Source organism: Verticillium nonalfalfae (assembly GCF_003724135.2).
Source record: "Verticillium nonalfalfae strain VnAa140/NRRL 66861 chromosome Unknown scaffold_2, whole genome shotgun sequence".
Lineage (NCBI taxonomy): Eukaryota > Fungi > Ascomycota > Sordariomycetes > Glomerellales > Plectosphaerellaceae > Verticillium > Verticillium nonalfalfae.
The window spans coordinates 448889-474398 of NW_021167227.1; the positions used below are offsets into that span (position 1 = coordinate 448889).

The window sequence follows — 25510 nt, forward strand, 5'->3', positions numbered from 1 at the left end:
GTGAAGCTACGGCAATGTTCGGCGGGGTGGCCCAGCGATCGCAATGCTGTGCAGGTGTGAACCTCGCTGTATCTTCCGATTTCACAACCTTAAGGAGGGGTTCATTTCGTTGGTTTTCCTGCCCCCCTCGTTACTTTTGCGACAAGCCTGTGGAGGCCCGAGCATCTACTGTACCTACAGGACTCCAACTGTAATTGCCAGACACAGAAGCAACAATCGTGGCCGCCCGGCCTAAACCCCTTGCACTCGTTCCTGGGGGAGGATTTGTGTGTCGATATATTGGCCTGGGTCTCTCCCTTTGTTCGGGTGACCACGTTTAGGGGGGGGGGGGGGGTGCTGATGTTTAGCGAAGGCTATTGCGATCTATTGACGGGTAGTTGGCAGCTGGACTGGAGATACCCTGGAATCCTTTGCTTTACTCAGCTGTTGCGCGCTTCGCGACGACAACCGTACTTGGGCCTACCTTTGCTGAATCGGGCTGGAACGGCTGTCAGCTGGGACCCGGGCCCTCGCGGCGGTCAACAGGGCCAGATCAGGTGGTTTGCGCGATAGCCCGATCGATGGTGGATGAGGGAGGGGCCCCTTCACAGGCCGCCTGTCATTCCAAACCATGGCGGAATCGAGGAGGGGCAGGAGGTGTTGAAGCCATGTCGTGCATCATGACAGTCATCCGACCGGATCGGTCTTTAGTAAGGGGGTAGGTAGGTACCTGGGCAAGCTAGATAGGTACCTGAGGTAAAGCTGGCGCGTCCACCCTTCTCCATGCCAAGCACTGAGGGAGGGACGACGGGTGACCGTCACTGTTGCATCCTTGGCAGAGCGAGCCAGACGGCCGAATTTGAAACCTCCTGTCTTTCTGGTGGGCATTGCAAGAAGAGATGTTCCCTCAGGTGTAGTGCACACGGCTCCTCGAATGACTCTGGCGCGGGGCGAAGTCGTCATGCGCGAGGAGAGTTGAGACCAGGCCAGGCCCCGTCTGAGTGTCAATCCCAAACGATCCGCGCGCCGTCTGGAATTCGGACGAGGCCACGCAGACAGACAGTATACTGTACCGACGTAGTAGTAGGCTGGAGCGAAAAAGGCCGACTGCACGCACATGCAAATGGTACCAGCCGGATTGTAGACCTGAATAGAATGACGGCGCAGAGGCAAGTAGCGGTCGAGGGGTCCAGACGCCGACACATGGATCATGTCTGCCAAGGCAAGTGAATAGCCCGCCCGATCCGACGGATAGGCAGGACCTGGAGGCCGGAACAAACGCTCACCGTCCCTTTTACTTTCTTTGCTTCTCGGTGCTTGGAGTGTCACCTGGGGCGGGCTGGATCCGTGACGGCGCACGCCAGGAACCGGACGGCGTCAGGTCCGCCCGTCGGCAGAGGAGATTCCTTCGCGACGCTAGCCTGGAGCATTCGCAATCGAGGGGTGCAAACACTTTTTAACAAGCAGGGGCGCACAGGTGCGTGAGCGGATGGGAAGGGGCGGCGACGGCAGGAGTTGGGGAGAAAAGGAATTTGGGCGACATGGCGTCGCTTGGGCGTCGCTGGGCTTGCTGGGCTTGCTGACTTTGCAGGCTGGCTCGCCCGGGTTCGCGGGAAGGGATGAAAGGACCGGATTCAAGGGATCGATCTTATCCCGTTGCGGGAGGGGTACTGTCGTGCCGGTCTCAGGGTGGAGGGCACGATGGCGTGTATTGTTTCGTTTCATGGGTCGGTAGCCCAGAGAGTCACGGAGGAACAGCTGTGTTGGGTAACGATCTCTAGGGCTGGCATCAAGAGAGGCGGCAGATGGGCGACTTGATCGGTTGAGTCTTGACACGTTTGTCGTGCAAAGGTACCGATGTACCTGGGGCGAGCAAACGCTCAGACAGAGGGGTAACTGGCTGGCACGCCAAACGGGCAATAGTGGCGAACACTCGTCAGGTTCAACGAAGCGGTGGCTGAAGCATGACTGACAGGCACGGCGATGATGCCGATGACGGGGAGTCTGATCGGGGCCGAGGAAGTCGCGGCGGCACGTCCTTCGGCCCATCAAGGACTCGCAAGAGCAACAAGCAATCAAACAACAGGTGAGGAGGGATAGATAGCCTTTGCGAATTCCCCCTTGGTTACTCAGATGAACCCCGAATCCCAGGTCAGGCGTGCACGGCGTCAACACAGACGGGCCGAGAGACAACAATGCACAGCCCTGGTGGAACAGCGCGGTCGCGGCGTCGGCGGCCGGTGTTTGTTGTTCGGCGCTGGGCCGGCATGGCGGCATGGCAGCACGCAGAGCAAAGCAAAGCAATCAATGCAATCAGTGGCTGTTGACGTGCAGCTGCCTCTTTGCATGTATGTTTGTTAATAGCGATGCGAACAAGGCCGTTTTAGCCCTGGTCTAGAATCGACTCGTTGGCAAGAATCGAGGAGAGCATGATTGGTCGCGCCCATGACAGATCGGGCGAACGATTCGCTGACAGGCGGCCACGGGCGATGCAGGCCCCCAAAGGGTCCCGAACGACGGCCTCTCATAGGGCTCAGGAGGCCTGTAGCAGGTTCGGAGACGCCCTCGCCAGGGGGGCTAGGGGGGCTCGACTGCCACCCCCGTCGTGTTTCACGAGCGCTCCCGCCGTGCGTCGGCCGCCAATGAGCGTCGTGTACCGCTGGCGCGCTCGTGGGATCGTCTGAAGAGTCGCGCGCCTTTCGCCTCCCGTCTCTCAAAATACCTTCACGTACCCAAGGCGCCTTACCGTGAGGCCGCGTTGTGGGCGTGCTGTGGACTCGCGCCGACCATTCAACGTGCATCCGCCACGCAACCCAGGAGGGGCTGGTGAGCCTTTCGCTTCGACAGCAGCATTCCAGGAAGGGCTCGTCTGCAACCACGACCACTGGCTGCTATGGATCGACTCGCCGCGGCCAAGCCCAGGGCCACAGCCGTCGTGGCCTGTCCAACCCGGGGGAGGTTGGAGGGGGACCTGTTTTGAGACAATTGACGGCATTCATTGGCAGTGAGGGCGCGAGGGTCGCGACACTGACGCTGGTGCTGATCAAAGGACGTCCACAGCTGGAGACACGCACCGCCGCCAGGATGACGACCGGCGGGCAACCAGGGACCGGAGGGATATGCCCAGGCAAGGAGAGAGCGAGGGTCTGGGAAGGCTACCAAGGGAACAGGATCCAGAGGCGCGCAGAAATGAAATATATCGGATCGCCTTTCCCTCTTGTGGCTCCTCCCTTTCGCTCCCATTGCCTTGATCTCTAGATCTCCCACCGGACTCTAACGAACGACCTGCTCGCGCCCCCACCATCCTCCCCCCTTCCAATCAACTGGAATTCGCGAGGCCACTATCGAAGCCATTCACACCTTGCGCCGCCGCACCACCACACACCACCGGCCGGCTCCTCTGTCATCTCTCGTGCCTTGACGATTTCCCACTTATTCATCCCTCCGTTGCTGGACATCGGTCGCTCAACCTGCTATTGACACCAAGCGTTCCATTCCATACCTGTTACAGACCAAATCAGGAGCCACCAGCAGCAACCAAAGTGGACAGTCGCTCATCAGCACCCAACAACGCCCTTGTCCAGCTGCCATCGTCAGACGCTTCGTGTGGAATTCATTTTACCTGCATTGGAAACCAGGCTGGTCCCTTTCCTCACATCCCAGGTCGACAGCTGCGCTTCGAGCCATATAACTCGCAGCCTTCTTCTGCTTCTGTTGCGATTTTGAAGTTGTTGATCACTCACTCGCACCTCATTCCGCCTTGAGTCTCCCAGCCTGCCTCAGCAACTCTGCCTCGTCAGGCTTCTTTTTTACCCCTCACCCCCTTCAATCCATACCAACCAGCTCGTCGCATCCACCTTGGTCCCTTGACGGCCATCGACATACTCCAGCCTTCCGCCTAATCTAATAACTAACTTTTGGTCTCCGGCCATCAATTAAAAAAGACAACAATCCAAAAGGGCATAAAAAAGGAACGGATACCTTTTCTCTCAATCCCTCCACTATTCCTCAACAAGAGCTCTCCGTTGCTTCCTGCACACGGTCACCAGATCACACGTTTTCGGCTGACTGCGCATTTTCGCAACCACCTGCTCCGCTTCGTCTGCACCGCTCCGCACCGCACTCGGCATCTTGAACGGCCTGGACCATCGGCTCCTGCTGTCTGCAATCAAAGCAGCCGTCAAACGCAACCCCTCCCCCCAAGCTAAAAAACGACGCTGCTCCGGCCAAAGACGTTCCGTCAAGTCCTGACTCGTTGGGCCTCCCGCCGACACAGCGATCCTGCCGTCCTTACTCGAGTCAACCAGTCAATTCACTGCCGGCTTTGTCACCGAACAGCCAACTTGCCTCATCGCTCCGAGTTTCGCAACGCCATCTACGCACATTGTGCAAACGACAAAAAATCACGTCCGAACGAACCGGCTTTCTCCTTCATTCCTATTGTCTATCCTGAACCAGGCAAACGCCCCGTTCTCAGCTACCAATTGTTGGCCTCGTACCAGCTTGCTTCTTCCATCAGCTCAACCGTACTTTGTGCTGTACGTAAGTACCGGACCGGGATCCTCGGTTTCTCCCAGAACCAGTACAGCCACGGCCGCAGTCTTTCGGTCGACCCGCACGCTTTGCCCTCTGCCTACCTTGCCGCAGTCGCATCGTCATTCGCATCGTCACCTTTCCGTCAGATCGCTTCTCCTTTCTGCTTCTGCTCGCTCCGCTTGCTGAAGCCCAAAGTTTCGGACAGCTGCCTTGACCTCTTTGTCTGCTCGTGCCTCGACTCTTGACGCGACCGCCTTGGTGGTAGTATAGAGACCCAGACTCGACGGACTCGTCTTACCCCGGTCGGCCAGCCCGCACAGCGCCACGCCCCTCTGCGATCGGCAGCATTCCAGCCCCAACAGGCTCTTCTCTTGGCACGGCACTGTACCCACTTGGACTGAACCCCCAAGCCCCCCCTGCGTCCATCTGCACCCCCTGTCTAGCGTCTTTTGCTAGCTCATCCCCTGACAAGTCTGGGGCGCACCGCTCAGCCTCGTGGACTGCATCACCCACTGACGAAAGTCGATCCCACCACCCCTGACAAGTCAGTCCCCTGGAAAGCACACCCCCCCTTCCCGCTTGGTCACTTGCCCTTGCGACCACCACCCTGATATATCAGTTGCCTGCTCCCTTCCTCTCCCTTGTCGCCTCTTTTTTTGATTCCGTCACTTCCTCCAACGAAATCTCCAACTCTACACGCCCCCACCGCTTCGGCACAAGGCATCTTCTTCATTGAAGACCTTTCTTACTTAAACGACCTTAACATCACCACCACACCATCACCCCTCCTCCTCTCCCCCACCACCACACAACCAGCCACGATGGATTCAACACAACAGCTCACCATGGCTGATCTCAATGCCGCTGCCCTCGACCACTTCGTCTATCAACCAGTCACCAAGCAAATGATCGCCTACCTGGCCGGTGCTGCCTTCAACGTCATCGCATGCGACTCGCACCTCATGCCTCCCGGCGCTGCGGAGGCACAGAAGAACCACCAGCTCCCCCCGACGCCTTCCAGGACAGAGCCGCGATGCGTGCGCTCAGAAGACGCCGATCTTCCTACACTAGAGGCCTTCATCACCCAGCTCGTTGTCTCCTCCAACGTCCAGGTTCCCACACTCATGTCAACCCTCGTTTACCTTGGCCGTCTCAAGTCCAAGCTTCAGCCAATGGCCCGCGGCCTGCGATGCACCACCCACCGCATCTTCCTCGCCTCGCTGATTCTCTCCGCCAAGTACCTCAACGACTCATCCCCCAAGAACAAGCACTGGGCCGCCTACAGCAACGCCGATACCGACTACTCGACATTTGGCTTCTCCCGATCCGAGGTCAACCTCATGGAGAGGCAACTCCTGCTTCTCCTCGACTGGAACCTTCGCATCGAGTCCGAGGACCTGTACCGCGAATTCGACCCCTTCCTGGCCCCCATCCGTGACCAGATCGAAGCCAAGCACGCCGCTCGCATGGTCCGCCGCAAGCAGCGCGAGGAGGAGCAGCGTCGCCTCCGCCGCGCCCAGCAGGATGAGCTTTACCTCCAGGCCGCATACCCTTCGCCCCCTTCTTCCCGCGATACCTCTCGCTCCCGCCAGTACTCCCCCGAGGAGCACTACCACTCTCGCCAACCCAGCAACGGTGTCGCCTCCATCACACCTCCACCCCTGGTCTACAGCACAAGTTACGGGTCCTCGAGCAGCTCCGGCAGCATGTCCTCGTACGCCCGCTCTGTCGACAGCGCCAGCATTCGCTCCCGCTCCTCGCGCGCCACGACTCCACCCGACGCCTATGCCGACAACGAGCCGTACATGTACGTCCCCGACGGCAGCATGTACGAGTCGCCCGTTGAGATCCATGTCGAGGAGAAGCTCGCCATGCCGAAGCGTAAGCCTGCCGCTGCGCTGCTGCCTTACGAGGTCGCATCCGAGGAGGAGGCGTACGCGGCCGCCAGCAAGGCGAAGAGGGCGCGCACGGGCAGGAGCATGCTCGAGAGGATGTTCTTTGGAGCCGTGACCGTCAGGTGATTGGACTTTGCCCCAAAGCACTACATTACATTTTTCTTTTCTCCTTGGCGCGCAGTATACACCAGCACTCACACCGGCATTTGACAAAAGCGAAGGTGTTGGTGCCCTTTTTTTCTTTTCTTTCTGTTCAATACCAAATTACACCTAGACGAGATTGTTTGGGCGCGGCAGAAGAATACTGCCTTTGGTCTTTTACTTTTTCCTTTGTTAATACTTGGCGGGTAATGGAGGCATCTGCATACACCAACTGGAGTTGGGGTCATACGGGAAGGTACATTTTTTTTTTGTCATCGCTCCCAGTTGTTTTGTTTCTCTTGCACAGGCTTCTACGGAATCGTCCTGGCAGGTCAAGGGGTGGGGAGTACTATAGCATTGCCGTCCCTGGTCTGAGGGACCTCGGGGGACGCGGAATATACCAGGCCTGAGGCCACTGAAACCCTTTCAATCCATTGTCGCTTCTCGGCTGTGATTTGCTCGAACGTGATGACGGGTCTTGTCTTGCAACCTGGCTGGGGCGAAGGGGGGCGCGGTGACACGGTGTGAGGCAGGCCGGAAGGTCTGATGATGTATAGTATCACGTGGGGGACATGCATGCGACTTTGGGTTCGGGTGGTTGGGGTTGGTGATGCGAGGTGGTGCGACGTTGGGGCCTCTGGCCAGGCCTCGCGGCCCATCTCACCTCATCACGTCGCTGGCGTCCGCGGCAGTAGTGTGCCATCAGACTTTTGAACCTACTTGAATGCGAGAGATCACCACGTCCGCCCGTCGACGCTTGCAGGCGTGTCCTCTCTCCCACTCCAACATGGAATAGGATGCGTTCGCTATCCTGAGGTTGCAACGAGGCCCTCGTGCCTAGCAGCGCACATGGCACAGTATGACTCAAATTTGATCCCAGGCAGGAGGGGAGGGGGGGGGCAAAAGCCTCCGAAGCGCAGTCTTGGCCTGATGATGATGATGATTCAACATTTCCAAATCCACTTCGCCAGCTCAAAAGGCAGCAACGGCGGCCGAGAACAGAAAAAGGCAGCAGCAGCAGGCTGCCCGTTCGTATCTGGAGCAAACCACCGTGTCGTAGTAAGACGGGAGGATCGGCGCAGCTGGGAAGGCGGGAGGGGTGGGGGGGGGCGCAATGCAAAAATGCCTTCTAGAGGAACTGAACCCCTCTCGCGACGGCCGCAGCGATCCGAGAAATTCCAATATTCAAATTCACTTTCCAGAACAAAAACCCCAGTGTTGGTAAGAGAAGAGGGGGAAGTATTGGGCCATGTCGGGGGCGGATGGGAATAGGCACCACATGCAAACGGAAACCATGCGAACAGGCGTTGTAACGCCAAGGCTTTTGCTGTCCACCCTTTGGAACGTGGCGACAGGTTGAACAATGCCAAGGTTTCCTCAGCGGTCTCTGTGGTGGCTGATTACATAAATGTGGCTGGAAGATTCTCTTCGTGGCATCAGGTGTGGCGTTGTCTGTCTTGGCGTTTACATGTACTTGACCTGGGAGGCTTAGACATGCAGCGTGATCCGTGCACCTTTCCTTTCCCCCCTCCGTCCCTGTTCTCCTCCCTGGACCACTTTCTTCTATCGTCCTCACTGGCGCTCGCGTGCGTGCCTCGTGGACGGCTGTGAATGACGGCTGCGGTCGGCGCCAAGACGCAGTCGGGACCCAGTGTGCCGTCATCTATCTGTCCCGCCGTGTTCGGGCGATGAATAATCAGTTATACGCGAGTCCGAAGCTTACATCTTGTTCACTGCCACCGGATCCCGAGGCCCCTCCCCCCTCGACATCACGTTATTCCCTGTTTGCGTGGTGCCTAGCAAGCGAAAAGCCACGAAAAGCCAGAGAGTGGCATGCCAGTCAACCTCTTCCTCACCCCCCGGCCTCCCGTTCCGTCGTTTATGCTCCGCCGCAGGCGAGTGACGAACGCCCTCGCCGCCTCGACACACGTTACTTCAGCCAGCCGCGTTGGGGGGGGGGGGGGGGGAGTGGACATCCCTTCCCTCGTTCAGGGATGTTGGCGATGATAGTCTGCTAGGGGTGCAAAAATCACTTTCCAAGATGGGCTTTGACGAGAGATGGTTTGGCGCACTCCGCTCATCGTTGCAGTGCTCGGATGGGGTTGTATCGGAGGAGAGGAGGGGAGGGGACGGCTCGTTGGCAGGGTGCGCAGACCAGAGCTCGTGATCGCGCTCGAGTCGTCTCTCCCTATATTGACGGGCGACAGGCAGGCAATCTTGGACAGGGCCAGAGCGGACCGCCCGTCACCGCACCGGCACTGCCGTCAGTCTCCTTGACTCGGGCTAAGGCGGGGCCGAAGCACAGGGATGGAGCGGGCGCCTGGCCATGTGTGCTGTGCTGTGCTGTGCTGTGCTGTCTGTTGCCTACCTGACTTGCCTAGCACCGATGCCCGCTACCCCGACGACAGAATCAATATCGTCAGGCCTGTGGTCGCATCGCTCTGGCCCCCAGGTGTCTGTCGTGTCTATTTTGGCGGCAGGGACACGCTTGTTGGGTCCCGCTCTCCTACAGGTGGTCTCTGCGACGACGGCCGTGTGTTCTCCACTGGTACGAGGTGCGTGGGTGACATGTAAAAGAAAGCTGGCCACGGCCCCCTACACGGTGATGGAGAGCAGATGCGTCGTCGCTGAGCCTCCATCACCTGACGCTGCCATCTTTTCGCCATCGAACACAATGCGCATTCGAAGATGGCAGTGTGACAGTGGCTACACAGTGCCGCACATGGCATCTTTGCGGCCAATCGGCAAAAGTGGTGACACTTTGATCCCAATCGGGAGTTGGGGGTCGTACCTGCATGAACCCGTCAGTGACATACTTTCCTCCTGTCCAGGTCGACCAAGGGCACAATGGCCTCAAGCAAAACTTGCTCACCAATCTCCGTCTCAAGCCTTCTAGGTCCTGCGAGACCCGCCTCGAGGACCCTGCAGTCTCCAGGCGCTGTCATGGCCGAATTACGTTGACCTTATTGCCAGATTGGAAAGCCCGTGTCAGTGCCGTTTCTGCGCGTGTTTCGCGTGCGCCGTTTGCGCGGCAAATGCAAGGCAAGAGTAAATTGGTGGCAGTTACAAGTGGGCATGGGTCGCCGCCCCCCAAAATGAAGTTTTGACCAACGACGTGTACCAAGACCCAAGAACCAGGCTTTGACAAGAAAAACCCACGTCTTCTTGACGACACTCTGACCTGATCATTACCCTCGCACACTCCAGCATTCGCACAGCATACAACCAAGCTTCATTTGTCCCCGCTGCAGTGTCACTTGCGAGGCAGTGCTGCTCTTCCTGCCAATTCTTTCGATTTTCGCCTGCCCCACCGACCACCAACTTTTTCTCGGGGTGGCGAACGCAGCACAGAGTCTCGAAACAAGCTTCTCGCGATAACCTCGCTCACTGAGCAGACTACGCCTGGTTCGGGTGCCATCACGAAGACCGCCCACACTCCGCTGAAAGCCCCATATCAGCTGCACATCATGGACACCGATCCATTGCTACCCCGAAAGAATGCGCCAACGAGAAGGGCCGGTGTGCACGCCGACTCGGCCGCCCAATATGGCACCGTAGCAGGACAGACTACCGACGATAAACGAGTGACCACCTCTTTCCTTCTGGGGAACTTGCACTGCCCGTCATGCGTCTCCTCCATTCAAGAAGCTCTCGGCGACGCATGCGGCCGTGACATTGTCTGGATCTCGCCCAATGTCGTGACATCGGTTGTTACCGTTGAGCACCGCGACACGGGCCCCGCCGTCGCCCATGTCATAGCCACCATGGCCAAGTCGCTCGAAGCCGCCGGCTTCGAGGTCTGCAGTGTAACCACCACATCCGCAGCCGTCGACAGCCTTGATCTTGAGTCCTTGGCGGACCAGTCATATCAAGCTGCCGATGATTCTGCCGAGAGCAAGGGTGCCGGCGCTCTCGGCAGGCTGCTCACTGCCCCTCGGTTCAAACAGTCTCTCACCAAGAGGCAGCAGACTCATCTGGCAAACTGCGAAGAATGCCGCCATTCACGGCCTCACACACCACGCTCAGGATCGCAAACCCCGCTGTTGGCCGGCGCAAGGGCAAGGCTTGAACGGTCAGGCACGTCCGATCTCACGACGCTATCCACTCTCGAGAGTATCACCGCCGTCGGTTCGAGATCATCTGTTGATAGTGCTGGCCACGCCTGGAGGGCCACCTACTCCATCGGAGGCATGACCTGCACGTCTTGCGTCCGCTCCATCGAAGATGAGCTCAAACGAAGACCCAGTGTTGCCAAGGTCGTTGTCAACCTCGTCAACAACAGCGCGACTGTGGACGTCACGGAGAAGGATGAAGCTCAGGTTCTCGTCCAAGTGATTGAGGACATTGGCTATGATGTGTCTCTGGAGGAGGTTGTTCCCATTGACCAGAAGTCAAATGGTACCAAGGAAGGCTCAGACGCTGTGAAGGAGCCATCAGAATGGAGGGCGACTCTGGCCATAGGCGGCATGACATGCGCTTCCTGTTCAAATGCCATTACGACTGAGCTGAACAAGCTAGACTGGATCTCCAATGTTGCAGTAAACCTTGTCTCGAACAGCGCCACTGTCGACTTCACAGTTGCCGGCAAGGAAAACGACATCGCCGAGGCCATTGAGGACATGGGCTATGAAGCCAGCGTGAACAGCGTCGTCGCATACGAGGCTGAGCCTGAACACGAAGGCGCTCAGGAAAGGAGGGTGCAAATCTTAGTCGAAGGCGCCTACTGCAAGCACTGCCCGGATCGACTGGTACATTCACTTGCCGCGTTCAAGCCGAACCTCGAGATCCTTTCAGCCCCGACCGTCGAAAACCCAAAAATGCAGATATCCTACGTGCCCAACACCCCCTACCTCACGATCCGACGCATCTTGGCGGCTATCGAGGCTGCAGACCCCTCATTCCATCCGTCGATATATCATCCGCCCACCATCGAAGAGCGATCGAAGGCTGTGGTGGCCCGTCATCAGCGCCAATTGCTCCGCCGAGTGTACTTGAGCCTGGTTATCGCAATCCCCACCTTCATCATTGGCATTGCCTACATGAACCTTGTTTCGGATGATGATCCTTGGAGGCACCATCTCATGAAACCGTGGGTCTCTGGTATCAACCGGGCGCAGATTGCCTTGTTCATCTTGGCGACACCAGTCTACTTCTTCGCAACCGATGTATTCCACGTCCGCGCTATCAAAGAATTGAAGAATCTGTGGAGGCGCGGAAGTAGGACGCCTATTCTCCGCCGTTTTTACAAATTCGGTAGCATGAACTTGCTAATCTCGCTCGGCACCACGATTGCCTACGTCTCCTCCATCTGCCAGATGATCGCCGCAGGCATTGAGAAACCGGAATTCGTCGAGGATACGCATTTTTACTTTGATTCTGTTGTGTTCCTCACTCTCTTCCTCCTGCTTGGTCGTTTGATCGAGGCATACAGCAAGGCCAAAACCGGCGACGCTGTTGAGATGCTTGGCAAGCTGCGCCCCAGCACCGCCATCCTCGTTGAGAAGGATAGTCTTGGCAACACTATTGATTCGACCGTCAAGGTTGACCTGATTGAATTCGGAGACATCGTGCGTGTTCAGCATGGTGCATCGCCCGTTGCAGATGGTGTCATTGTACAGGGCGAGAGCAGCTTCGATGAGTCTAGTCTGACGGGCGAATCGCGGCTGATCAGGAAGAAGGTCGGCGACGATCTTTTTGCGGGTACTGTCAACAAGGATGCAGCTGTCCTCATGCGCGTCACTGGAGCTGCCGGGCGGTCGATGCTGGATCAAATCGTCCAAATCGTCCGTGAGGGGCAGACGAAGCGCGCTCCGATGGAGCGCGTTGCCGACATGCTCACTGCCTACTTTGTGCCCATCATCACGCTGATCGCTATCCTGACCTGGGCGACTTGGACGATTCTCGGACTCGCCGGCGTGCTTCCAGAGTCTTACCTCGATGCGACGAGCGGCTGGGTTGCATTCGCCCTCCAGTTCGCCATTGCCGTCTTCGTTGTCGCGTGCCCCTGCGGCCTTGGTCTCGCGGCCCCTACGGCCATCTTCGTTGGAGGGGGTCTAGCGGCGAAGCATGGCATCCTAGCGAAAGGTGGCGGCGAGGCGTTTGAGAAGGCCAGCAAGATTGACCTGGTGGTGTTTGACAAGACTGGCACGTTGACGGTCGGTGGCGAGCCCAAGATTACAGACGCCTTGACATATCCCGGCGCAACGCAAGAGGCTGCGGGCCAGGAGGATACAGATCTTCTCTTTGCGGCGCTCAAGGCTGTCGAGGAGAACAGCAGTCACCCGATTGCCAAGGCCATCGTGTCTTACTGCAAGTCTCGGACGGAGCAGTCAGCCAGTGTTGACAACCTCCAGGAGATTCCTGGTAGAGGTATGAAGGCCATCTGTCGCGGACAGTCGTTCGATGCCTCGTTTATTATTGTTGTTGGCAACGAGAGCTTGATGTCGGACAACCACGTGGCCATGTCCGAGTCTACAGCTGCACAGCTCGAGACCTGGAAGAGGGAAGCGAAATCTGTTGCCCTTGTTGCTACGAAGCCGATCTCCAAAGATGCGGCACCCTGGACTCTTGCGGCTGCTCTGTCCATCGCAGATCCGATTCGACCAGAGGCTGTCGGCATTGTCGAGGCCCTGCGAGAACGAGGCACGAGCGTGTGGATGCTGTCTGGCGACAACCTGGTGACCGCTAAAGCCGTTGCATCACAAGTCGGCATCGACCCCAACAACGTTCTTGCTGAGGTTCTTCCTTCGCAGAAAGCCGAGAAAATCACTTACCTCCAATCGACCATGAAGGCCCGTACCGGCAGCCGTGAGCACATGATGAAACGGGCAACGGTCGCGATGGTCGGTGACGGTATCAACGATTCTCCCGCACTGACGCGCGCCGACGTCGGCATCGCCATCGGTAGCGGCAGTGATGTCGCCATTTCGAGTGCCGATTTTGTGCTCGTGTCGAGCGACCTCCGGGCAGTGGTGACACTACTCGAGCTGAGCCGCACGGTATTCCGCCGCATTAGGCTCAACTTTGCCTGGGCGATTGTGTACAATGTGCTCGCGCTGCCTGTGGCGGCCGGGTGCTTCTACCCGTTTACGACGAGCTCCGGACAGCATATTCGGCTGGACCCTGTATGGGCCGCGTTGGCGATGGCGTTGAGCAGTATCAGTGTGGTGCTGAGCTCGTTGGCATTGAGGATCAGGATTCCGTGGATCGGGTTCCAGGATGGGAAGATTGGAAGCTAAGACGTTACTTCTGGAACATAATTGACGAGCGCAAGTAGAATGTGTAACGTGGGCGGGCAAGGGACATTTAGAATAGCGAACGTGAGCAAATCTGACAGCAATGGAATCTAGGTAGAGAGTCAATTTCTATGCCCAATCCAAGCGAGTGGCCACTCGGGTGATTCTTTACAAAATTTGCATGGTATACATTATGGTTTACAACTTATCGTACGGCCAACTGCCTCGGCATTACTTCTTTCGGTACATCTTCTCCAAGTCCTCGAAAGAAATCGTCTCGCCTCCCCAGGCCTCGGGATCTCTGGTCTCGGACCGCTTCTCGGCCGGCACGTCCTCGAGACTATGCGCGTTCTGCTTGACCGCTTGCTTTCTTCCGTTCGGCGCCAGCAGCTCCCCGACGCCGGCCATCTCCATGATGGCTTCACGCGCGCCCGCCATGCCGCGATGGCAGCCCATGGGCTCGGATTTCCACTCGGCCTCCCGCCTCTCCATGGCGGCGGCCGTGAGATAGACGCGCGGCACGAGCGTCCCCTTCTCGCCGCGGCACGCCCGCCTCACAGCGCGCACCGTGGCGGCCGCCCGCCCGCGCAGCCAGCCGTGCAGGTCGCCGTCGGCCTCGGGCCCGCGGTACCCGCGCACGAGCTTGTCCGTCTTGGTCAGCACGACGAGCACCTGCCGCCCGAGCGACGCCACCATGCGCAGCACCTCGGCGTCCCGCGGCGCGAGCCCCTCCTTGTCGGCCGGCAGCAGCACGACGACGCCCCGCAGCAGCGTCCGCCGCGCGAGGTAGCCCAGTATGCCGTCGCCCCAGGCCGTGCGCGACCCGAAGCCGTAGCCCGGCGTGTCGACGAGCGCGAGGGCGTGGCGCGGCGGGCGCTCGCCGGGGCCGAGGCGCGCGCGCACCCGCGCCTGGGCCTGCGGGGTCGGCGGCGGGCCGAGGCCGTACGTGTTCATCGTCGTCGTGTGGCCGGCGCGCGCCGACGTGCGCGCGAGGTGCGCGCGGTGCGCGAGCGCGTTGAGAAAGGTCGACTTGCCGCAGTTCGAGGCGCCGATGATGGCGATCTCCGGCAGCGCCGAGTTGGCCCGCGTGTTGCGCAGGTGCGACGAGGCGTGCAGGAACGTCGGCGTCTGGGTCGTCAGGAGCTTGGAGGCGAGGGCGTGGCTGGACGTCGGCGCCGGCTCAAAGGTGAGCGTGCCGGGGGCCGGGGGCGCTTTCGGTTTGGTGGGCGTCTTGGAGAAGTAGGACTCTGGGGGGCCGCTGGATTCGTCGACTGCTATGGTCGATGCGTCCGGGGGGAGTTCGAGGTGGATGGAGTGAGCGCGCCAGATGTCGTGGGGTTGCGTGAGTTGAGGGGGGATTCTGCGTGGTCTTGGCTGCTTCGGTGGTGTGCTGGCGGTGTCTGCTCTGGGGGCCTCTTCTGGCTCGACACGGCTCGGGACGTGCTGTGCTGGCTGGACATAGTCGTGGCGCACCAAGGTTGAGGTTCGAGATCCTGGCCTCAAGCGAGGATATCGAAACGCAGATGGCGTGAATGAGCGGCGGGTTTCTGACGAAAGGGGGTGCCCTCTCAGGCCACGGCCTGCCGCGCTGAGTCGCTGTGGAGTGATGATTCGTCGGCCGAACATGATTTCAAATGATGACCCGACACCTAAAAATCCATCTCGTGGGCTCTCTGGCGAACTTGAAGTCAAGTTGTCAAAGTGTAGAGTGAAGGTGAAGGCTCAGATGAGTCGCGAAGCGAGGCAGAAGGTTCTGCGAAAATGCATTTTATGCAGATAATGGATAGGCTTGACGTATTACTGCATACTTATCACTGATGAATATCTTCACCCAAAGATCACGATGGTGAACGGCGTGAACTCAGCCCCTGGCGACGCTTGTGATTTGACATGAAATAATTGGGTATTCTATGCGTACATGTCATGATGCATTCTGCTTCCTGAAGCATTCGCCGTCATGCGGAGCACTTCTCCTGGCCATTGCACCACATTCGCCGTCATGAGTACGGTACACATACAAATGCCCGCCTGTGGTAGCCCATTACCAGGCCGTACCCTTATTCCTTGGTGGCCTCCACAGGAACCGTCCCTGTCAGCGCTGACGCAGTCGAATGTCCCGTGCCGGGCCGACTCTGAGACTTCCGAGATTTCTTCCCAGCTTTGGTCTCAAACAAGCTCTTGACTCTCCTCAGACGAGCCCACCTCTCCTTGTCCTTCTTGTCGCGGACCTTCTCCTCATCCTCGTCGTCGCCGTCCTGCGCCGCCAGAGACGGTGTATCGAACGAGACGCCGCCCCGATCGCCAATCGTCGTCGCGGCTATGCTCGGCCGTCGAGGAGTAGAGGGCGGACCGTTGCCGTCCTTGTCCGTGTTGTGCTTGGCAGTGCTAGGTCGCGCTCGGCTTTTTGGCCTGTCATCCAAAGCGGCCCGCAGGTATGCGTCGTTCTTGATGACCTGCGTCAAGATCGTCCACGCAGGCAGGTCCTTCTCCGAGGACGGTTTGGTGCTGTTCCACCGCTGGGTCTGGGGGTTCTTCCACGGGCAGAAGAAGCGGTGCTCCCTGGCCGGGTCGAGGTGATCCATCGGCGCGGGGACGAGCACTTCGTTGTTGGGCCCGACCTCCTTGCTCTTGAACATCCACAGGCCGAGTCGGCGCAGGCACGTGTGGCAGGACGCCGAGTTGGGCACGGCGCCGATCCTAGCATTCGAAAGACCCTGCCAACCCATGACGGCGAGAGCGAGGGCGACGCGGTTCGGATGGTCCATGTCTGGTCGGGGAGCAGGGTTTTTGAAAAAGTCATCGGGTAGTTGTGAAAGGACGGCGTCCATGTCGAGGCCTTCGGGGAGTCGCAGGTTGAATTCATAGGGAAGGAACGGCTTCCGGGCGCAGAGCTCGTCGTACCGCTGCCGTAGAGCTTCGTGGCTCACTTTGGCATTCGTCAATGACAGCCGCAGTAATGAATCTACGCAAAGAGGAGTCAGCCGAGAAGCAATGGACAATAAATATCGGACAACAGCATACCGTCACAGCCTTGCCTCCGCCACAGGCAGTCCTCCTGATGGGCGGTCACGACAAGCTCGGCATACTTCTCCTGCAGCGCCTCCTCGACATCCGACGATACGAGCGCGGGCACGTCCTGGCCATCGACCTCCTTCTTCGTGAGCTTGACGAGGAGCTCCTTGCTGCAGAGCGTGCAGCGCACGCGCTCCTTGCCCTGGCACACCCACCCCCTCTTGGCCCACTCGATCTCGTTGACCAGGTCGGGCTTGGGCGTCCAGTCGGTGATCTCCTGGAAGGTGGCGAGCCTCTTCAGCAGCTCGGCGCGGTCGTTGGGTGCGTACTTGGAGGCCGGCTTGGCCGCGTCGGCAGGTTCTCTGGTCGAGTTCCACTTCTTCAGCACAATGTTCGAGACCTTGGTCGTGCCGCCGAGGGACTTGATGGTGTTCGCTGCGGCGGCACGCTTGTCGGTCAGCGCCTGTAGACGCCGTCGCTTCTGCAGCAGGTCTTCTTCGACGGCCATGGTCGCTGGTGAGGTGTGGAGGGAGGCGAGAGAGGCAGGTCGAGGGGAGGCGGAAGGTGCTGCATCGCTGGTGGTGCCCGTGTCGTTGGCAGGTGTCGACGACCGGCTGCCGATGCCCTGAATCAGCGAGTTGAACTTTCTTTTGGTTGCGTTCATCGTAGGTGGCTGGTGCCCGTTCGTGTCGGCACGACGGCTGGGAAATGATGGCGACCAGGATGCGGATCAGGTGAAAGGAAAGCTGGTGATGTATTGGGGATGGATTGAACTAAAAGCTATGGTGGGACCTTTGTTTACTTGGACTTGTGCATGGGCGCGCACACACATGGATACGATGCACGGGCCTCGATACATGAGATCTGACTGCCAGTGACAATCAATTCTCTCTAAGGTACAGCAGTTATTACTTTACCTACCCATGATCCGTGAAAGTAACGGTGTCATCACAATCCAGGACAAAGTGCATCCCTATCGGCTTTGTGACATATTGGTTTCCAGCCCTCGGCGGGTACTGCTGCGCTACTTCATGTCGGCCACTCCATGCAAGGAGGCTTCTCTGACAGCCTCAACCTGGGTCGACGCCTCCATCGCCTTTGTTGCGCAGGGCTGTTCATCCACTATGCCGATTGGGGTTGACGCAATGCTGAGGGTGGAACACTTTGGCGGCGAAGTCTGGGCTGGAGCTGATGATACCGGTAGTGGTTGACTGTATGCACGCATGGAACTTCGCGGTGCAGATCTGGACCCGAGGTCTATAGTGATGGTGCAACAGAGTGCTTCTTCTGACGAGGCCATGTTGAGCTCGTAGTAGTAGTTCTGAACTCGTCTTGGGGAGAAAGACGTATGCGATTGTCCTCCTTGGAGAGCGGTGCTCACTTCACAGGATCTGGAATAAGCCGGCTATGGATGTGCTTGCAATTCTACTAGAACAATTGCCTTATCACTGTCTTAGCGACGCTGTAGGAGATACTATAGCAATAGCCTTTGAGTTGGGAAAGACGATCAAGCCTTGGAGCAGGTGTGAACTCAGCGACCTCTCTAACCTACACAGGTAGGTAGGTACCTTAGGTAGGGTGCCTGTAGAGAGAGGCTTTGCGGACCCTGATAAGATAAGGCCCTTGGCGGGGCCGGGGTCTGTCTCGAAAAAAAAAATTGGTCAATTCAGGCTGGCGTCTTCGAATTGGGCGACGACCTGATCAGTGCTCCCAGTAGGGAAAAAAAAAACTCCCTGTCGAGGATCGCAACTCTTACTCTTGCTCAAATCCACCACACCAACCCCAGGTTGATCCAAGTGCCTGGCCACCCACCACACTCAACTACCACAACACATGTCGAGCAAGCCACCCGCTTGGCTCTTTTCAAACAACTCGGTCAAAACCACCACTGCGCCCCAGAGCGAGCAGCCCACCGTCACCATGGCCAAGACTGATAAGAAGGACAAGAAGGGCAAGAAGGCCGCCGCGCCTGCCGCTCCGCCCGCCGAGCTCATGGATCTTGTCGAGAACTTTCTCTCCGAGCACGCGCCGTCCGCCCACGTGGCCTTCAAGAAGCAGCACGGCAAGAAGTCGTCCAAGTCCAAGGATGCCACCAAGAAGCACCGCCACAACCTCGTCAGCGTCTTCCAGACCTGGGAGACGTCGCTGAGCACCCCCGAGGGCGAGCCTGTCACCATCACTGAGACGGTCGTTCAGAACGTCAGCTCCAGCTCCAGCGAGAGCAGCAGCGATTCGAGCTCCGAGGAGGATGTCGACATGGCTGACGCTGCCGCCGCCGAGTCGAGCTCTGACTCCAGCTCCGACTCCGACTCGAGCAGCTCCGACAGCGACAGCGACAGCGACGACGAGCCCGCTCCCAAGATTGCTGTTCCCGTCGTCAACCTGAAGCGCAAGGCTCCTGCTTCAGACAGCAGTGACTCGTCTGACTCGGACTCTTCCGATTCCGACTCCGAGTCCGACAAGAAGCGTCCAACGGCGAAGAAGCTGAAGACGGCCAAGGCTGCCAGCTCTTCGGAGTCCTCGGACTCGAGCTCCAGCTCTGAGTCGGACAGCTCCTCTGATTCCGACAGCGAGGACAAGGGCAAGGCTGCCAAGGCTAAGGCTAAGGCCAAGAAGGGCAAGAAGACCACAAAGAAGGCTGAGAGTAGCGACGAGAGCAGCAGCAGCAGCAGCAGCGAGAGCAGCGATAGCGACTCCTCCTCCTCCTCTTCGGACTCAGACTCGGACTCCGACTCGGACAGCAGCGATTCCAGCTCCGATGACGGTTCCGCCGCTGCCAAGGTGCCCCTGCCCGAGTCCGGCTCTGACTCGTCATCCTCCTCCTCCTCTTCCGACTCCGACTCGTCCGACGACGAGGCCGCCACCAAGAAGGAAAAGACCAAGGCGAAGAAGGCCGCCGTCGAGGACGCCCCTTCTGACTCGTCTGTCACCCTCGACAACAAGACCTCGCCCGACTTCCAGGCCCCGCCCCTGCCCCCCGACCCAAGCACCCTCAACAACCGCGGCCGCGGCAACATGAACAACCAAAAGGGCAACAACGTCCCCTTCTCTCGCATCAAGGAGTCGACCTACGTCGATCCCCGCTTCGCCTCCAACGACTACGTCCCCAACGACTACAGCGACCGCGCGCACGCCGACCTCATCGTGACCAAGGGCAAGGGCTTCACCAAGGAGAAGAACAAGAAGAAGAAGGGCAGCTACCGCGGCGGCATGATTGACATTGGCGGCCGCGGCGGCGTCAAGTTTGACGACTAAGAAAGGTGCTCGTCACTTATTTGCCATTTCCTTTTTTCCACTTTGGGGTTCCGGGGCTGTCAGCACCAGGCGTTGGGGGGATCTCACACATGGTAGTAACGGGGATGTTATCGGGTGCAAAAAGGAAGAAGATAGAGCAGAGGACGGCTAATATTTCAGAGCTGTTGGGTAGATATTGATTACATATGATACCTTGCACCCGGCTTTTGATGTCATTGTTCTCCTCGATCAGTTTGTTGACCGTGTGTTCGGCACTGATCCTGCTCTCACCCTCATAACTAACCCAACGTCAAGGTCAACATCTGGCGCGATCGAACAATTCTCTCTTCTTAAGCCCGGGCCTTGATCAGGTCCGCGGCCTGCAGTCTCGTCAGTAAACAGGCATTTCTCACGGAGACTACGAAACCAGACAGGAAGCAGTATTCCTCACCTTCTCCGCAATCGCATACACAGGCTGCTGCGTATACGCCCCCGGCAGATCAGGCTGCACGCTCGCATCGATCACGCTCAGCTTCTCGACGCCGTACACCAGGAGCTTCTCGTTGACGACGCCGCCCAGCTCCCGCGGCAACATGGCCGCCGTCCCGACGGGGTGGAAGCACGTCGGGCTGATGAGCCCTCGCAGCGCCTCCCGCAACGCCTCGTCGGACGTGACGTTGGCGCCAGGCGATACCTCGACCGGTCCGAACTCGGCGAGGCTCGTCTCGAGGAAGTAGCGTCGCGAAAACTTGACAAACTCTACCTGGATGTCGAGGTCGGTGGGGTTCGAGAGGGCGCGGTAGTCGACCCGCGGCTGCGCGAAGAAGGGGTCTGCCGTGTTGATGTGGACGGTGCCGCGCGAGAGGGGGTGAAGGAAGACGATGGAGGAGCCCTCTGTGTTGGTGCCGCGGAGGAAGAGGTTGTAGAAGGCTGCGTCTTTCGCGCGGAGGGCCGCGGCGAAACGGGTCTTTTGCGCGGCGTAGCCAGCGACGAGAGTCGGGTCGGAGTTGGCAGGTAGATATGCCGCAGGGTCCTGGGTTTCGTAGGCTGAGGCAATGGCTTCAAAAGTGGAGGGGGCGATCACGGAAAAGGGGAGGAAAGAGGCTGCGTTGCCTGATGCGATGGTCAGGGGGCCTAGTGATGTTAATCAGTACTGGTCTATTGTAGCCGGAGTAGAAGTTTGGATGATCTCACCAGTACGGCTCTCTGCGAATTCGGCTTCTGCTTCAGCACGGAAGGTCTCGTTTGTCTGGAGGTCACTAGAATCCGGATGGAAATCCCAGTTCGTAACTCGTGACTGTCAGGCAGATGTCTCGGGCGTCATACTAGACCAGTGTTTACTCACAAGTGAATGATGCGCCGCCACCCAGGGGGTGGTCCTGGAAGTTGGCACCAACCCCTTGAAATATCGTCAGTCACGACGTTCGACTCCTTCAACTCTTCACGGGATGACTTACCCGGCAGGTCAGCGACGACGTCAATTCCCGCTTCTTCCAAGAGGGTACGGCCTCCTATGCCACTCGCCTCCAGGATCTGCGGGGTATGAATCGTGCCAGCAGCGACGATAACCTCCTTTCGAGCACTCACAACGCGTGCTCCCGAGGCATTGATAGCACCAGCAGCGACGTACTCGACACCTACGGCCATTTTGTCTTCAAAAAGCACGCGCAAAACTCTCTGCCCGAGCACAGTCTCATAATTGTCTCGTACCGTCGCCTTACCCGTCCAGTGCTCGCTCAATGCGAACGATCTCGTCACCTGCTCAGGGTTTGCCGAGTGAGGGTACCAGAACGCACCCGGCTCGCCGGCGCCAGAGTCAACAGGGAACGCGACCCCCTCGATCTCTTCGTAGGCATCCATCTGATTTTCTGCGAGAAGCATCAGCACATGCGGGTTTGCAGTTCAGGAAGATACTCACTCAAGAAAGGCCAATTGAAGGACGGAAACATGGCATGGATCCCACCATCAGTTCCCCAATAGCTTTCGTCATATTTGATGTCAAACTCCTCAACCATCTCTTCGGACGGCGGGTGAAGCTGCCAAGCCTGCTCTTATTAGCAACCACACTTGCCGGCCCCAGCTCCGACACTGGCTTACCTTTTTGAAATACGGTAGGAGGCTCTCCCAGTTCCAGTCCGAACATGTGCCAAAGTAAGATCCCCATCGGTTGATGTCTGCCTTCTGCGGTCGGTGGACCTGGAAACCGTTGACACCGGACGAGCCGCCGAGGAGAACACCGCCGACAACGCCGACGGTGCGGCCGCCAAGATTGACTTGTGGCTCAGAGGGAAAGTTGAAAGTAAGAGAAGCGTTGAAGAACGCTTGGGCGCCGCCGGACACGTTATTGACCGAGCTGCCATTTGCTAGAAAAGACCATACGGTTAGGTGATGCGGGAGTGAGAACTTCGGCACAACGCACCGATGACACCGAGCTCGATGACCAACACGGTATCTAGACAAAATCGACGTCAGTCATGATGTCTACTTTTCCCTCTCGAGATTTCCAGAACATACATTCCCCGCTCTCGGTCAACCGATCAGCGACAGTCAGTCCGGAGGTGCCTCCGCCGACAATGATGTAGTCATACTCGTCCTGCACGTCTCGGGCCTGGTGAAGGATCTTGGAATGTTCAACAGACACCGGGATGCTCATAGCAAGAGCGCCGATGGCGCCACATGCCACTGTGGCAATAACCAGCGGCAAAGACGTGGGTTTCGTCATGTTTCTTAATGTCGTGCGTTACAAGTTAGCGACAGTGTGTACACGGGCCCAGCAGGACTTGGAGACGCGGCCCCTGGAACAGACATCTTCTTATACACTACATCACGTCGGAACAGCTGGAGAAAGTCAAGCGGGGACGACCAGGTACCAAATCATCACACTGGCGGGCGGGCGAATATAGCCAGCTTGGCATTGCAGGCATCGTAGTTAGGAATGTCGCAGCGAGCCGTATTTCCAATCCATCGCTACAACCCCCCGATGGTAGGTCATCGGTTGAACGTCAGCATCGGCGGGATAACTAATAGGTCCCATATTTAGCCGAGGAAGTAGACAATGAATGTAGCTCTTGTGAGCGGCATTGATTGCCAGGTTTGCTGCAGAAGTGACCACGGTTGTTTCTCGGTAAAGTCGAGTTGATGGCTCTTTCTGTGTACACAACCGTTATCGAAGGTTGGCCGAGGTCTGCGGCTACAAGAATACCATTCTGTCGCTAGGATTCTGCCATACGTCGCCTGACATGGCGTGCGAAGCAAGGTTGCATCGTAATATAAGCAGCTGTTTTCCCCTCACGCACCCCTGGTTCCCCGCGATGATCGTCTCGGGTGTTCGTACGAGCTGCGTCCGCGTCATGGTCACAAGTCTGCTACATTTTTCTGCCGCTAGTCCGCACGATTCCATGCTTGCTGGTAGAGAAGTGGGCTATCTGTGTCGTCTTTTCCACACTCAAGAGCCGTCTTAGTTATGAGCGATGCCATACCTGGGCACAGCCATCCTTGCCAGATTCAGATGACCTGGAAAGGGAAAGCCTCCGCCATCGAGCAACAGTGATGCCTAGCGTGCACATGTCAGATAGGAACCAAGGGACTTTTGTAATCTTAGAGTGAGGCCGCCCGAAGGTTTTGTCCTTTGATCATGGGATTTTGCTGGGCCAGGAAAGCAGGCATGTGTATTCCTCACAAGAAGACGAGGGCTTACAGAGCAAGACCAGTCAGAGTCCAGGCCTGTTTGCCTGTTTTGTGTGGAAAGTGGAATAGCTCGACACATACAAGACTGCGCCGCATTAGGTAGGTCGTCAATGCCACGAGGCTTGCGGCCAGGACGACAATGTGAACCTGCAGACGACTTAGGAGCATTTTGTTCCCACGACTTTGAACGAGGAACTTTTGACGTGCAGGGCAGAAGATCGCCCAAAGCAGGGTTCCAGGGCGTGTTGGTATTTGTCAGTACCCAGAAGTATCGAGCTTGAACGTGTCCCAATGGAGGGATCTTGTCTGCCGTCGGCAACGCGATACACCCTCAGAAAGCACGGCCACGTTCCTGCGGCGCAAAATCGATGGCCCTGAATAGTGAAATACTCCTCTGCGTTCGCAAGCGTTGGCTGGACCTCGGATTGGTGTGGGGAAGATCCCGAGGAACTGTCCACCATGGCTGAGCCTGTGATGTCAACATTCGCCCGACGTGTTGGTGAAGGACCTCGACAGATCACTAGATCTTGTCGCTAATCACGCTCCGAACCTGGATACCGCGAGGCCTGCGGGCGCATGGGCAGCAGAGATGCCAATGCGTGATCACAATGTTGATTCTGCAACGAGATGCCATCGGAGACAACCTGACAGTGTGGTCACTTGACAACGTCTAGGTCAGGAAAAGAGACGTCAATGTTTAGCTTTCCTTGACTTCGGTCAGCGCAGAAGATACCGTTAGTTGACGAAGAACGCCTATGTGGAGAGCCTGTGGCATCTCGCGAGAGAGTGGGGGAAGGACATCGATGAGAGTCGGCAGATACTGATAATTCAACAATGCCGCGCGCGTAGTTGAAGCTGACGGCGCGACTTCATGTTCTGACATGGTATGTTGCGTTGCTCATAACCGAGCTGCACCATGCTGCAAGGCAGAGGGCGGCGCAGTCGATGCAGGGCCCACCAGGTCGCCGTGGGGGCGACTTCTTGTGCTGAGGCGGTGCAGAAGTTGAAGAACAACGCTGCCAGATGGGATAGGCTGCGACAAGGGTACCGGGGTAAAGGTTCACAAAGACATAGGAGAGCTAGAAGAAGCCAACATTGAATGCAGGTGAACATGTCAATGCTGGAACAATTTTCGATATGTTGAGGCACATGAGCAAGTCTTAAGGATGGGCCCGAGTGCAACTTGACACATACAGATGCAGCGCGGTGGAGGTGATCTGGATGAGCTGGCCGGACATTTGAGACGCGCAGCCATGATTGCACTTTTGGGCGCATTTCGGGCAGCAGACGTCCATCGTTGAATGGGCGGTGAAATACCCATGGTAGTCGTCCACGACACTCGAATGAACCACCCCCCTGTTGAAGCTCCTATTGTAGGATACACATGACCAGCTCTCACTAGATAAGGGTCAGTATCAGGGCAAAGGATGGTCTATCTTTCTTCGGAAGTCATTTCAGGCTCGTCTTGCCGATGCTAGATGTACCATTTTGCGACGCTCAAGCTGCCAGGTCCACAGAAGTCCTTCTGCTGTACTTGCGCGACGGGTCGAGCTAACTTACCGAAGTCGTCAAGATGAATTCCATCTTCCAGCAGACTCTTGTGCGGGTTAGATGACATAGCCAAGTCGCCCTGTTTCCATTGAAGCGTATAGCGGCAACATCCTTGCCAAGGGCGTCGCAGAAGCTTATGCTACGTGGTTGTGCTTTGGAGTTTGAGGGGCGAAGGTTGTCCAGTGCGCTCAAAATGTTGATGTCTGTCAAGTCCAAGCTATCTTGCTGAAGAAAGGCGTC

General features: G+C 57.8%; 6 protein-coding genes across 6 annotated transcripts; 3 read left to right on the forward strand and 3 right to left on the reverse strand.

Moving 5' to 3' along the window:
• Positions 1 to 5336: 5336 nt before the first annotated feature.
• On the forward strand, positions 5337 to 6536 carry D7B24_003541 (uncharacterized protein; the record flags this gene model as incomplete). Its single annotated transcript, XM_028637728.1, has 1 exon — positions 5337 to 6536. The coding sequence occupies one exon, from the start codon at positions 5337 to 5339 to the stop codon at positions 6534 to 6536; it is 1200 nt and encodes a 399-aa protein (XP_028499284.1).
• A 3482-nt stretch (positions 6537 to 10018) lies between these two features.
• Positions 10019 to 13789, forward strand: D7B24_003542 (uncharacterized protein; the record flags this gene model as incomplete). Its single annotated transcript, XM_028637729.1, has 1 exon — positions 10019 to 13789. The coding sequence occupies one exon, from the start codon at positions 10019 to 10021 to the stop codon at positions 13787 to 13789; it is 3771 nt and encodes a 1256-aa protein (XP_028499285.1).
• A 228-nt stretch (positions 13790 to 14017) lies between these two features.
• Positions 14018 to 15412, reverse strand: D7B24_003543 (uncharacterized protein; the record flags this gene model as incomplete). Its single annotated transcript, XM_028637730.1, has 1 exon — positions 14018 to 15412. The coding sequence occupies one exon, from the start codon at positions 15410 to 15412 to the stop codon at positions 14018 to 14020; it is 1395 nt and encodes a 464-aa protein (XP_028499286.1).
• A 431-nt stretch (positions 15413 to 15843) lies between these two features.
• On the reverse strand, positions 15844 to 17462 carry D7B24_003544 (uncharacterized protein; the record flags this gene model as incomplete). The annotated part of the gene is made up of 2 exons (XM_028637731.1): positions 15844 to 16748; positions 16808 to 17462. The coding sequence occupies 2 exons, from the start codon at positions 17460 to 17462 to the stop codon at positions 15844 to 15846; spliced, it is 1560 nt and encodes a 519-aa protein (XP_028499287.1).
• A 1169-nt stretch (positions 17463 to 18631) lies between these two features.
• D7B24_003545 (uncharacterized protein) lies at positions 18632 to 20053 on the forward strand (the record flags this gene model as incomplete). Its single annotated transcript, XM_028637732.1, has 1 exon — positions 18632 to 20053. The coding sequence occupies one exon, from the start codon at positions 18632 to 18634 to the stop codon at positions 20051 to 20053; it is 1422 nt and encodes a 473-aa protein (XP_028499288.1).
• Positions 20054 to 20382: 329 nt separating this feature from the next.
• Positions 20383 to 22754, reverse strand: D7B24_003546 (uncharacterized protein; the record flags this gene model as incomplete). The annotated part of the gene is made up of 9 exons (XM_028637733.1): positions 20383 to 20412; positions 20484 to 21166; positions 21227 to 21322; positions 21378 to 21431; positions 21490 to 21900; positions 21951 to 22077; positions 22130 to 22395; positions 22452 to 22484; positions 22547 to 22754. 9 exons carry the CDS (start codon positions 22752 to 22754, stop codon positions 20383 to 20385), a joined length of 1908 nt encoding a protein of 635 aa, XP_028499289.1.
• Positions 22755 to 25510: the final 2756 nt, after the last annotated feature.